Below are 13,748 nucleotides of genomic sequence, written 5' to 3'. Positions count from 1 at the left end.
TGAGCTTCCTAGATGATGATTATGCATGTGATGCTCATGATAACTCAAATACAATGACGGATCATGGCAACCTATTTGCCATTTTTCTTAGGCAAACCTACCTGGTGTTTCCAGCGATAGCCAATGCTAACAAACATATAGTTTGAATTTGGCAACCTATTTGCCATTTGCTTATAAATGATTTATGTAGAAGAATGAAATTTTTATAAACACTCAATTAGGAATCAAATATGAGTACATAATGCATGCACACAAAAGATTGTTAGGTAACCATAAGTCCATAACATATTTTAAATTAATATTGTTTTAATAACTTAAATACAAAGGAATAAAATAGCATATTTGATAATAAGTGGTATAAAATATATTATTTTTAAGAAAAACTAAAAAAATGTCATATGACTTATTTAAGTGCTTTGTTCTACATGAGTAGGAATAAAGGCGGAGTATCCATCTAGATCCACATTTATTTCGATGCGGATTTGAATTTAAATAATGAAATGATGACAAGTGAAATGGAATATATCTATTTAATATCCCTATTAATAAATATGAGTGCAGATACAGATATCCATATTCACATTTTTAGCGGATACAAACTTGTATAATCCAGATATTTACATTTCCAACCCTAGAACCTATCACTAACTTACCACCCCTAAAACCTACTGTACCAATGACTTACCTAAGGTTTCCTCCAAAAGTCTCCCTAGCATATATTTTGTCTTTTTTGTTTTAGTTTCTCTATTGTGTATTTGTTCTCTAAACCTAAAAACGTGCCTCGCCACAAACTATTCTGCACCTTATGAAATGAATGGTTATTCGTGAATGAATGATTTTTTCTCTAACTCTAAATAGAAAGACTTGTCAAAAACTGCCTACCATTTTTCTTGGACCAACCATGTAAAATGGAAGATAAAATAAAATTACCAACTACCCCCTTTGTCTAGAAAAGAATACAATTCTAACACAACACTTAGCTAAAATAAATATCATTAGATTTGTCATGGAATATATTTATATATAAATATATGGTGTCATAAAAATATTTTTACTTATATATTTAGTCAAATTTTAGACATTTTAACAAAAATACACCTAGAATAATTGTATTCTTTTTGAGACAAAGGTTCTAACTTATTAGAAACAAAACTCAAAAGGTAAACCTACTATACTACAGGGACCATTTTAGAATGTGAAACAGGAAACGATGCAACCCAATCTTTAACCATCAATCCTATGAAATCTGACTTTGGCTTCTCAATGTCATTGTTACATTAAATATAAAAGATAGCCCGTGCAGCCGATCTTTGGTTTCTTGTCCGCCATTTTGATACACCCTTTTTGGATTCTTCTGCCGCGAGGCACATCTTTGCCGTTGGGCGACTTCAATTTCCTCGGCCACATCCTCCAGTTGTCTCGCTATTACTCCAGTGGAATCCATTTCCTCGGACGCCGAATCCGCCTCTCCCCAGTCCCCACCCCTCCAAAACCACTGGCGCCCTGCGCAGGCAGCAGCCCACTGCGCCGCGCCCCTCTCCGGCCTGCGGTCTCCGCTTATAAAACCGCCCACGCACGCTCCCCCTCCCCGGCTCCCCCTCTCCAACAACGTGGGCCGCGCGCGGCCGGGTTCGTATAGGGATAGCATAGCAAGCAAACTCGGCAAGAAGCAGCATGGTCCCGATGAGTGGAAGTGGATCCACCTCCGGCACCGGAGGCGGAGGGGCGGCGAAGACGCATCGGATGGTGACGAGCTGCAACGGCTGCCGCGCCCTGCGCAAGGGCTGCAGCGACGGCTGCACCATCCGCCCCTGCCTGCAGTGGATCAAGAGCCCCGAGGCGCAGGGCAACGCCACCCACTTCCTCGCCAAGTTCTACGGCAGGGCGGGGCTGCTCAACCTGATCGCCGCCGCGCCAGCCGGCGCCGACTGCCAGGCGGTCTTCCGCTCCCTGCTCTACGAGGCGTGCGGCCGCATCGTCAACCCGGTGTACGGCGCCGTCGGCCTGCTCTGGTCGGGCCAGTGGCCCAAGTGCGAAGACGCCGTCGAGGCCGCGTTCAAGGGGGAACTCGGCGTGCCGGTCCACGTCGTGCACGTCGACGCCCCGCCGCCGCCGCTCGGCGCCAGGCTAGGCCCGTCGTCGGCTTCCTACGACATCCGCCACTTCGCCAAGGACTCCGACGCCGCCGTCGCCGCCGACCTCCTCCGCTTCGCTCGCGCCGCCGGCCGCACGGGGTTCAAGCGCGGTAAGGGTTCGCCTTCCTACGGTTCCAAGGCGAAGCTCCTCAAGGGCAATGGCGAGGCCACCAAGAACGTGCGCGCGTCGCCCAGCGGTAGCCCTCCTTTGGGGCAACAACAAGAGGTGGCCAAGGAACTGGAACCGATGCCGATGGTCATGGAGATGGAGCTTGAGCACGACGGCCGCCGCGATGAGGAGTTCGTGGGCAAGGGCAAGGCCAAGGCCAAGGCCACCAAGAACGTGCGCGCGTCGCCCAGGCCCAGCCCTCCTTTGGGGCAAGGGCAACAACAAGAGGCGGAGGCGGAGGCGGAAGAACTGGAACCGGTGCCGATGGTCATGGATCTTCTTGAGCACGACGGCGGCCGCGATGAGGAGCTTCCCGGCAGCAACGACCACCACCTGAAGGGAAAGGGATCGAAGGAGAACACCGACGTGGAGGCGGCGGCCTTCCACGTGATCCAAGGCGAGGCCGAGCCGCCACTCGGCAACCAGGTGCTGGTAGCGGATCAGGAAGAAGAGGTGGTCGTGCCGGGGCTGGAGCTCGCGCTCGGTTTCGAGCCGGTGCCGGTCGTCAGGCAGCAGCCGTCCGGCGACCAGACCGGGTCCAGCGGCCTCGGGCTGTAGCTGCCGCCGGCCTGAGCTCGCCTGATCTCACTCAACTATAGTTATAATAAATAAATACATAAATAAATAAAAGAGAATAAACAGTTTGGGACCCCATCGCTCCCAGCGGTGTCATGAGAGACAAACAGCAGTCAACAGCAACATAGTTGAGTGATTTACAAATTTAGTATTTCCTAGGTTTCGCATCGTTTTTTTCCCCATGTTTTCTTCCTTGTAATAAAAGACCGGTGGACAGGACACTACAGTTGCGTCCTGTGTACCCAGGTGATGATGTACTGGCGGCTTGTTGGCCAGGATATATGAATATGATAAACATTTCCCTTCATAGCATAAGCGAATCGAATTCGTGCAAGTTAATTTTTTTTTTTTAGCAGATCGACTCCGTTTTCCATTACAAAGTCTAAGAGTTCTCGATTGGTGTTACAACGATCAAACAACTTCAATTTTGCGACAGACGGAGTCCAGCATCGAAAGTTAACAAAGACTCGAGAGTGGGTTTAATTTCTTACGACCCCAGTGACCAGGGGCGAAGCCAGGCATCAAAGCCATTGGGGCCAACTTTACTAATCCACACACAAAATCTACTTGCAAACAATGAATCTGTATAGAAATTACTAAAATTTATAGGGCTTGGATGACCCCGGTACGTAAGTGCGCATAGCTTCGCCCCTGCCCGTGCTAGTGATGGATTGCCATTTAGGATTCCAGGTGTGTCTGGCAGTCGGCCTAGTGTTCCCGTGGGGATTGCGGTTCAGAAGAGACGACAAGGAGCGCGTGAGGACTGACGACACGGCACCAATGTGTCATGAGAGTCTGGGTGAAGAAGAGATTCTTGTGGGCCTGTTGGCGGATGGCAATTTTGATGGGCCTGAGGAAGGCTTGGTGGTGGAATCGGAGGAGGCTGGAGGATGTGGTTTTTGATAAACAAATGACAAGAAAATAAGAAAAATGAAGCACGACTAACATGAAAGGCCTTGTTCAGTTCCCAAAATTTTTCAAAATTTTTCAAGATTTTTCATCACATCGAATCTTTGGACGCATACATGAAGCATTAAATATAGATGAAAACAAAATCTAATTGCATAGTTTGCATGTAATTTACGAGACAAATCTTTTAAGCCTAGTTAGTCCATGATTGGATAAAATTTGTCAAATACAAACAAAATGCTACAGTAGCCAAAACCAAAATTTTTCCTGAACTGAACAAGTCATAGTCATATGCTCCTTCCATAAAGTGTTTTGAATAAGTTTTGAATCAAATATTGAGAATATAAATCATGAATAACTTTTAGGTTGTTGATTTTGGAAATATAAAAACTATATGAATAGATTTGACAAACTCTCGAGTATTCCTATGCAACTATTTTGGAATACTATATGAATACAAATCTGTTCATATAGTTTTTATGCCACTATTTTGGAATACAAACTCTCGAGTACAAACTCTCGAGTATTCCTATGCAACTAATGAGTTTATAGGAAAAACATACTTTGTCTCTATTTCTTGCCTTGGCATAATTTGAAAATAAAATGGGGATAATTATTACAAGAAAACTAAACAAGAGATGTTAGAAACTCGAGTTTGAAGATGGCACTTTAGAACTTCAAGAGGTTATGATGCTTAACCAACAAAATTAGGATACCTTAACAAAAAAGAATTGCACAAATCGACTAGAATATATAGTTTTAAATTAACTATTGAATTGGTCCAAGTAGGAGATGATCGCAGTTCAAGAAGTAAATGGCATACAAATAATAACCTAGTTTTTCAACTTTTTGGCATTGATGACAATGTGCATATGTCAATAAACGATGCAACAATGGGCACATAAGGATGGAAGAAAAGGTTTAAGTTGAATATAACTATTTACATTAACATTCATCCTACTACACAACCATATATAACATTTCCTTAATTGAACCTTAAAGTGTGTCCACACTTTTGATATCCACATTCACGTCACATAATGTAAATCATTATAAGTGTGTAAAATACAACTAAATTCCTTATTCTTTAAGAAGGAGACAAAATGATGGTGCCCAACATGCAAAATGTAGACAACATGAGAATGGGTGCAATAATCGAGACTTGAGAGGACAATGAGAAAGTACTATGATTCAAATGTAGGCAATCTAATTTTAGGTTACTTTTTAACCACTCTTGATTTAGCATTCTATTTTAGAGGTAATTCAAAATTCTAAAAACTTACTTGTCCCTGGTGGGTTTTGGTATTGACAAAAGAAACATTAATAAGAACAATGATGGTTATCAAACAATGAGGTATGTTGTTTTTAGAGGTTGATAATTTTGTTTGGCTATTAATGTTACAAGATGAAACAAGCATAACATTAAATGGACTAGTTGCATCACTAAATTTGCAAAATGTATTTTTGGCATGCATGATTTTGAAAAATGAACTAAATGCAAGAACAAAGGTTCTAACCACGAGGCTAGAGTGCAATAATGATGATGGTTAGCTTATTTCAATACATGTCACACAACCAAGAATTATAAGAGCTATAGATGGTGATAAAGATAATGGACTTCTCATATGAAGATAGGTGGATGCTCGTGAGAATTGATCTAGTACTTATGTGAGAATAATATCACACTAAGCAAGATTCATGCATACCTTTCAATAGAAGGCCATTATGCACTACGTGAGACATATGATTGTAGAAGAAAGACACAATTTTTTTAAGAAGACACCTAAAGACGCAAGACTTCAGTTCAGGCTGGTCTTGATAGCATGGACCAAAAATAAATCCCTAATTTGGACAAGTGAAAAGAACTAACAAAATTGTAGTTGTTTTTGGCAATCTCATGACAATTGACACCACATATTACATGAACTTATATAAAATGCCATTTGGTCTCTTCGTCAATGATTTTTTGCAAGTGTGCTAATGCATGATGAAAAGGTTAAGAAATATGAGTGGTTGCTCAGAGGTTTCTTGATACTAATGGGTTGTGTTGCGACCGTAAATAGTAGTAACAAACTAGTTTCCATGGTCTTCTACAACATTTTAGATCACTGAAAAAGTTTTCTTCAAAGGTTGATTGTTGGATGTATAAAACTAATGATTTGTCTTTTCATATCACTTTGCATGGTTTTGGAGATAGAAATAAAAGAAGTGATGCATAGGCCACTATATCTTTTGTGCAAATGGCACATGTTTTATAATGCAAGGATAGAGTTGGGACCAATCTATATGGAGGATAGATCTTGTTAGATGAGTTCCACATGGTGACCAGCAAAATGTTAATCATTAATGGATTTGAAGCTACTTGGGGGAAGTTGCTTAATAAGTATTATTTGGTGGAGCATCATTTCTTGGTCAATGCATATGACGAGAGAAAAAATTGGGCCAAGCATTACGACACAGGAAAATCCTAAGGTGGCATAAGAAGCACCCAAAGGTTCAAAAGTGCAAACAACATGCTAAAATATGTTGTTCCAAGGAATTCATCAATGAACATATTTGTTGGAAATCTAAACTTCTGATGATATATGCTCGATATACTAAAGAAGAGACACAAAAGTAGAGTGGCGTCATCAAGATGTATTACTAGAAGGAAGCTTGGTTTCAGACAATACAAATTAATTTCTACTATGTCTACCTTTAAATCTAATAGTATTTCCATTCTAGATGTTTTGTTTCTTAGTTTATTTTATTTACAAACAGAACAAGATGGATCCATATTTCTGTATTTTCTTAATTTCCTCATGGAGTGAGGGTTGTTTGTTTACCTCACAAGCATCATAGTTTAGTATATTTCTTTTGATATTGACCTAGAATGACAATTTTATTTAAAGATGGGTAGAAATTTTCATTTCCTTAGCATTATTACTAGAATAAATTTTTAAATCCATGCTACTTAGTTTAGTATGTAGGCCACTTCTTATTCAATTATTGTTTAATTTGGAATAATGACATAGACTATTTTAACAATTTTTCACTTTAATTTTACTAAATTCTTAGTTCATTTTCTATTTCAACTTACATGGTAGTTTTAAAGCACATAAAATGAAGGGATCAACGATGACTATGATAACATTTATGTTCAACGCTTACATCCTAGACAATCTTTTTTCTAGTATTTCCATATATTTTTGTCGAGCATTTGTTTTCCTAGTTGCATTGAAATCAGTAGGAAAAGTTACAAATTTATAGTGGCCTCATACCTAAGTTATTTTATATCCATATTTTTTGTGCTTGTATCATGGTTTTCATTATTGTTGGTTTTGGAAGCATTACATCATATCAATAATCTTAAAGCATTTTTTGTAGTTTTGTCATTCCTAGTTAGTGTAGCTTCTAATTACTTTTCAATTAGCAAGAAGTATTTGCGTGCCTAGCAACTATATATTTGACCAAGATTGTTCTATTATTTGACCAATTGCCCAAAGATTTAGCTCTATTTTGGGGTAAAGTGTGCTTGTTAATGCAAGTTGTCTTTTTTTATCATTATCATCTAGTGACTAGCTCCTACAAATCCTACTAAATTCATATCATGTTGTGGATTAACATTCACATAAGGGTTATGTTTATATTATTAATATGATGAATTATGCACACTTCTTACTTAGCTACAATTTCTGGAGAGACCAACATTTGTTGCCGAATAAGTCTTAGTGTGGGGGCAAATGTCCTTAGATATGGTGACACAATTGCTAAGAAACATGCTTCCAAGCTTAAGGAACCTATAGGTGTTGAATTTCTTGCATTGTGTCTGGATGTATTGAAGCAAGGATAATGGAATTATCCAGGAACATCATCCAAAGAGTTGTTCATCAACACCCATTGTACCCAGTGTCTCATATCATGAAAACATCACAAACTTCCTTAATATGGTTCCTATGGGTTTCCTCGGATGAAGCTCATGATTGCATCTTTACTCATGACGATAATGATAATATTATCAAGGTGTTTGGGGTATTTTATTGGAAGAGATATACTATTTTGGGAATGATAGTTCATGGGGCAATATGAGATCCTTTCAAAATAATGGTTTTTCTTCGTACTATTAATACTTTAGTCATGCAACTATTGGGTTAAGCTGGATGAATGGTTTGTCTTCCTACTCTTAAAACTTTGTAGTTGAGTTAGTCAAAACCAGGTCAACCAAAATTCATGGAAGCACAAGTGATAAAAATACACAAAATGACTTTACCCCCCCTTTGTGATCCACATAGTATTCTAAAGATGTGAGTGAGGTCTAGGAACTTTTTTATCCGAAACAAGTGATATAAATACATAAAATGAAGATTATGTGTGGAACTACCAAATCTGGGTCACCTAGCTTCCTCAAGTTTGCACAACACAAAATGAAACTCCTCTTCAACTAGAACTTTACACTTGATATTATAGAGGGTTTACAAGACTTGCTTGGAGTAGGTTCACAAAGCACCTACACGCAATTTGACATGACCCAAGCAGATCAAGGCAAAACACAAAGCAATGCAAATAATTCACACGACAACATAAGGACACTCACAATAAATAATAAAAATCAGTTCAAGCCGATTTCGTCAGCGGAAGTGAGAACCGAGTGGCGACTGGCGAGAGCGACACGAAAACGACGGGTGACGGCTGGAGCCTGGAGCTCCGGTGCCCCCGCACCCGTAGCTTCTTTAACCGGTGACCGTCAGACAGCACACGGAAACAGGCGGGCGACGCACGCCAGTGTTGCCAATGGACTCGCGCTGCCCCCACCTACTCCTGCTCCTCCTGGCGGCGCTCCTCCCCCCGCCGTCGTCGGGGGCGGCGGCGGCGGCGGCGGGGGTCATCCGGCTGCCGACGGGAGGGAGAGCGGGGGCCGTGGCCTGCGCGCCGCCGGACCCCGCCCTGTACGACCGTCCCGTCATCGGCATCGTCTCGCACCCGGGGGACGGCGCGGGCGGCAGGATCAGCAACACCACCGCGACCTCCTACATCGGCGCCTCCTACGTCAAGTTCGTCGAGGCCGCCGGCGCGCGCGTCATCCCGCTCGTCTACAACGAGCCCGAGGAGCGCCTCCTCGAGGTGCGTGCTTCACACGCTCGCCTCCGCCGGTTTCTACCCTTTCCCCTCTTCTCCCCTGTCGCGTCCTGGATAGGCAACGCAACACGTCGTGAATCGAGTTAGTAGCTTCGGTGTGCACTCACTGTCCACTATAGTATTTTGCTACAGCGTACAGGTTTCATGCTTCCATTTGCATATACGATTTCGCGAATTGGGATATGGGCAGATGAAAACGGACCACTGGTCAATTCTGCCATATGCAGCTCTTGCCCACCATAGCGCTGGTCAATTCTCATTGTTCACTATAGTATTTTGCTAGAGCAGTCTTTGAGAGTTCAGTTACATTCCCAAATAAATTCTCGGGAAGGGAATTCGAAATGGGGGATAATCAGAATCTCTCTCTCTCTCTCTCTTCGTTGATGCCCCTGAGCTCTGAATGTATGGTGGTAGTGAAGTCCTGATTATTTAGGAAATTTCCCAAGTGTCAAAATTGCTTGATGAACATGTCCGGGAGACTTTCACTAATAGGGTCACCAATCACAAATCGAGATAGTTGTTGGAGTAAATTGTTTCAAGCCTAAGCAACCTACCCAGGAGTATTTCTATATTTGAGATCTGAATGGGGTCCCCAGGTCCCCAAGCTACTGATGATTCTTCATTCATTTTCAATCACGACTTCTCACAGCACTGGCTACTGGCTTACAAACAACTGCTTGTGGAGGCGCCCTGCGTTTAACATATTACCTTGTTGACTCTTCCCTGCAGAAACTGAGTTTGTTGAATGGAGTGCTGTTCACTGGTGGATCAGAGAAGCAAGGTGTATATTTTGAGACGATAAAAAAAGTGTTTCAGGTACAATGTTATTATGAACATTGTTCGAAATTGATATAATGATGTTGATGATTGCCAGCCTGAACAATATTGAACCAAATTATCATGATTTACTCTAACAGTTCCTCTTTTTTTTTTTCATTTTTAGTATGTTTTGGACAAGAATGACGCAGGTGAACCATTTCCTTTGTTTGCCCAATGTCTTGGCTTTGAGCTAATAAGCATGATTGTCAGCAAGGTAATTTTACTTCTTAGAAATTTACCATATGACCAACTTATTTACTAAAATATAAAAATAATATGATAGCTTATTAATTATTGTGAACTATGAAATCGATATGATGGAAGAGTAATGCTTAGTTTGAAGTTAAAATATCATTTACTTGCCTGTTGTTAGGTACTGGAGCAAAGTGCTACAGCCTTCTATTCCATGAAGCGACCATGATTTATTCCTGTTTGCTTTACCAAAATTGGGCACTAATTGTTCTCTTGCCATTGTGCTAGGACAATAATATCTTGGAGACGTTTGACGCCCAGAATCAAGCATCCACTCTTCAGTTTCCCAGCTATGCTTTGGAGGGCTCAGTGTTTCAAAGGTGGCTGCTTCATGCTAAGCAAGTCTTTATTTTTGCTAGTGCTTGATGGGGACATTTAGAATTTAGATAAGTTATCTTGTGTGACATGAGGCAAGTAAATGTTATAGAATGGTTCCCATGGAATAACATCTTTTTATTACTGTGTTACCAATTGTGCAATCGGCAAATGGGTTAAGCTGGCATATTTATGCATTCAGATAGCTTCATAAATGGCTACCAAAACATAATTTTATCTATAATTGGTCCCTAAAAGGCAGGGGACTACATGACCAAATACACTCCAACAGAGCGCAGTTAATTTAAAAGAATGACTGGACATAAATTTCTTATGAGATGATGTGGCTAGTACTATTAAAAGTTATTGTTTTACTTGTGGTTTCATGAATTCCACTTGTAACTACTGACTGGCAATTGCTCACAGGTTTGACCCTGCCCTCATAAAAAAAGTCAGCACCAGCTGTCTTGTCATGCAAAATCATAGAGTAAGTGCTACCATTGGTTCTGATTACTTCTTCGTCCTTTTTTTATTTATTTCAACACAACACCTACTTTAATGCACTGGGCTCAATCCTATTATGGCTGTTGGCTGGTGATTCTGATAACATCTTTATACAGAACAACCAAACTTAGTACAAGATTCAAGTCCCCTAACAAGTCTGATTTGTTATTTGTTTGAAGTATGGTATATCACCAAGGCGATATCGAGAGAATGATGCACTATCAAGTTTCTTCAAAATCTTGACTACATCACCTGATGAAAACGGCAAGGTATGTCACAATTGTGCTCCTACATACTAATCTATCCGGAAGGTGTTATGTGATTAGTATAAATGGAACAACTTCGATGAAATTTGCAAATTTCCAAAGTTGCTGATCTAGGTTAATGCCCATTAATTCTTCCATTGCACAAATTAACATTCTTTTGTCTGTCAAATCAGGTCTATGTCTCAACTGTACAAGCCTATAATTATCCAATCACTTCCACGCAATGGCATCCTGAGGTATTTTAGTTGTTGTTTTGGGAGTTCCATGCTAATATATTATTATTGGCTCTGCCTTTTTTTTTTCTTGTGCACTGCATTTTTTCTAAAATTAATATTCACAAAATATCAAATTGTGGCCACTCACCAGATACCAATGGCTTTATACAAATATAAAATTGTCCTCACTTAATGCAGAAAGCCATTTTTGAGTGGAGGAAACCAATGATTCCACACAGCGAAGATGCAGTACAGGTTACTCAACATTTTGCCAATCATTTTATCAGGTTTGTTGTTGTAGGATGTAACATCTATTATACATTTCAAGTTGGCAATACTTCATCTGGATATTTCAGGATGTACCCACCAGGCCACCACCTTTATCGTTCTTTTGTGGAAATGTACCAGAAATTGATCAAACACTACATACATTTTCTTTGGCTGTTAATCACTCTGTTGTTCTCTTATCTTTGAAACTTCCGTTTCTAAATAAATAAACCCAAGTTTTAGTAGTGTTCCTTCTCAGGAATTCTGGTCGTAGTGCTTTGATGTCTTGGTTTAAGCATATGCAAGAAAGGACCTTGCTTTAATGAAACTTGCAAGAGCGATGAAAGAAAAATCATCCTTACCTTACCCTTCGCTGTGTCGTGAAACAGCCAAGCACGCAAGTCTCCAAACAGGCCTCCTGCCGACAAAGTGCTGGATAACTTAATTTACAACTACAGCCCGACATTTAGTGGAAAAAAATCGTGAGTCTCTGTATCTTTATTCTTTACCTCCAAACCGATGTACAATCCATTCATCTAGACTAACGCATGTATTCTTGGTAGGAAATCATTTGAGGAGGTCTACATCTTTGCCTGAGACTGAAGTGGACGTCTGGGTGTCTTCAGGAATCAGCACTGCATTGCTATTTGTATCGAGGTCCATTGTATTGTGATTGTGTATTACGCGTGGTACCTGGAAGTGTACAGATTTCGTTGACTGCCTGTATTGCAGTAACCTTTCCGGGTAGCTCTGTAATTAATATGTATGTATATATAAGCAGGAATAATAATGTAATGAACTGTAAAATACTTGTATGGAGATTTTCTGAATCTAAAAGTGTCTTCGAATCAGGTGAAGGTTGAATGTTCTTGGATCAGATTCATGAAATCCATCGAAACTGAGTTGAATATTAGCAGCAGTAGCGGGGCATAGGATTGGTTCATGCTCGCTTGAGCTTATCATCCGAATCTGTCAATCATTCAGCAGTGTTTTTCTCTTACAACAAATCAGTGAACGGTACTTTCTGCTATGGCTTATCAGTTAAACGAACAAGATGGCCCCTGTGTTGGATCGTACCTATTGATGGTAATCTGATTGTTTGCACTACGGCAGCGTTCACTTTACCCGGGTTTGTATCCACCACGGTCTGGTCTTAATTCTTTAGGAATCGCACCCCATTACCTTGTATATCTCAGGATAGTTTTAGACGCCAACCATATGTCTCCGTTTGGCACAAGTCCTCTGCCTGCCTCAGGAGTTACTATTTGGAGTTGTTTTGTGCCAAACAGAATAAATGAAATGGCTTCACCTGAAAAGTTCCTTAAAACTTATTCTTAGAGAGGGTGAGTGGGAGATGGAGCTAAAAATAGTAGTTTCTCACTTCTGTATGGGATTCTACAATGAAAACATATTTTAATGAGCTTCACATATAGAGTTATTTTGTCAAACGGTTCAAAAATGACTTCGGCTCTACTAATAGAGCTACTCGTGGAACTGAAGTAAAAAAAAACTTCACTAGTAAAGAAGAGATGTGTCAAACAAAGAGATAATGCGGGCAAAGAATTACTCACCCGCAAGAATACCCAAAATACAAAACTTTTATCTGCACCCACATTCCCACAAAACCTATCAATTAAGATTTCATACCCTCACTAGGTTTCACCGTGCCATTTATGATAGACAGTATAGCACATCATTAACATCATGCCAATGATAAGCAACGGAATTGCCACAATAAATGACATAGAATAAATAGACAAATAATTATCTAAGCAATTTCAGTACTTCTCAACCTCTCGTGGTACATGTAGATCTAAAATTCTCAAGTCTCATGTACCGAACGGTTTATAACAAAACACATTGCATGACATTTAACAATTTGTAGGATCTAAGAAACAGAGTAAGGGGAGTAAATATACGATGACCATTAAAAACAAAGACATTAGGGCAGATTTAATTAGTATTTAATTAGTACACAGAAAAGCACTAATATCCTACTTCCTAGCTAGTGGGGTTTGCAACCTAGGGTCACAAACAAGCAATCTAAGTCTAATAAAGTAAACAGCACCAAATAAAGCTTGAAATGGACTTGAGCACAAGAGATGCCACAAATGGTGACACAAGACTTTTTCAATGCTATTGATGACTGCCGGTGACCCCTATAGACCACGTTTGAAGTGAGCTCAAAGTTTTATCGCTCCTCTGT

General features: G+C 40.5%; 2 protein-coding genes across 2 annotated transcripts; both read left to right on the top strand.

Moving 5' to 3' along the window:
* On the top strand, window positions 1,598-3,180 carry LOC8067520. The gene has a single exon (XM_002441342.2). The coding sequence runs from the start codon at window positions 1,675-1,677 to the stop codon at window positions 2,860-2,862; it is 1,188 nt and encodes a 395-aa protein (XP_002441387.1). The 5' UTR covers window positions 1,598-1,674; the 3' UTR covers window positions 2,863-3,180.
* On the top strand, window positions 8,404-12,419 carry LOC8067519 (gamma-glutamyl hydrolase 2). The gene is made up of 10 exons (XM_002441341.2): window positions 8,404-8,889; window positions 9,634-9,720; window positions 9,848-9,937; window positions 10,204-10,295; window positions 10,717-10,777; window positions 10,974-11,063; window positions 11,234-11,296; window positions 11,474-11,562; window positions 11,932-12,024; window positions 12,106-12,419. Exons 1-10 carry the CDS (start codon window positions 8,560-8,562, stop codon window positions 12,137-12,139), a joined length of 1,029 nt encoding a protein of 342 aa, XP_002441386.1. The 5' UTR covers window positions 8,404-8,559; the 3' UTR covers window positions 12,140-12,419.

The sequence above is a fragment of the Sorghum bicolor genome, chromosome 9 (genome assembly GCF_000003195.3).
Source record: "Sorghum bicolor cultivar BTx623 chromosome 9, Sorghum_bicolor_NCBIv3, whole genome shotgun sequence".
NCBI lineage: Eukaryota > Viridiplantae > Streptophyta > Magnoliopsida > Poales > Poaceae > Sorghum > Sorghum bicolor.
The sequence above is the reverse complement of the archived record's forward strand: the minus strand, read 5'-3'. Positions and strand labels throughout refer to the sequence as shown.

Excerpts from the sequence above, each read along its gene's own strand:
- LOC8067520 (XM_002441342.2), top strand. The coding sequence starts at position 1,675 with ATGGTCCCGATGAGTGGAAGTGGATCCACCTCCGGCACCGGAGGCGGA.
- LOC8067519 (XM_002441341.2), top strand. The coding sequence starts at position 8,560 with ATGGACTCGCGCTGCCCCCACCTACTCCTGCTCCTCCTGGCGGCGCTC. Across the intron at positions 11,064-11,233 it reads CACCTGATGAAAACGGCAAG|GTCTATGTCTCAACTGTACA; the intron begins GTATGTCACAAT and ends CTGTCAAATCAG. Across the intron at positions 11,563-11,931 it reads TTTGCCAATCATTTTATCAG|CCAAGCACGCAAGTCTCCAA; the intron begins GTTTGTTGTTGT and ends GTCGTGAAACAG.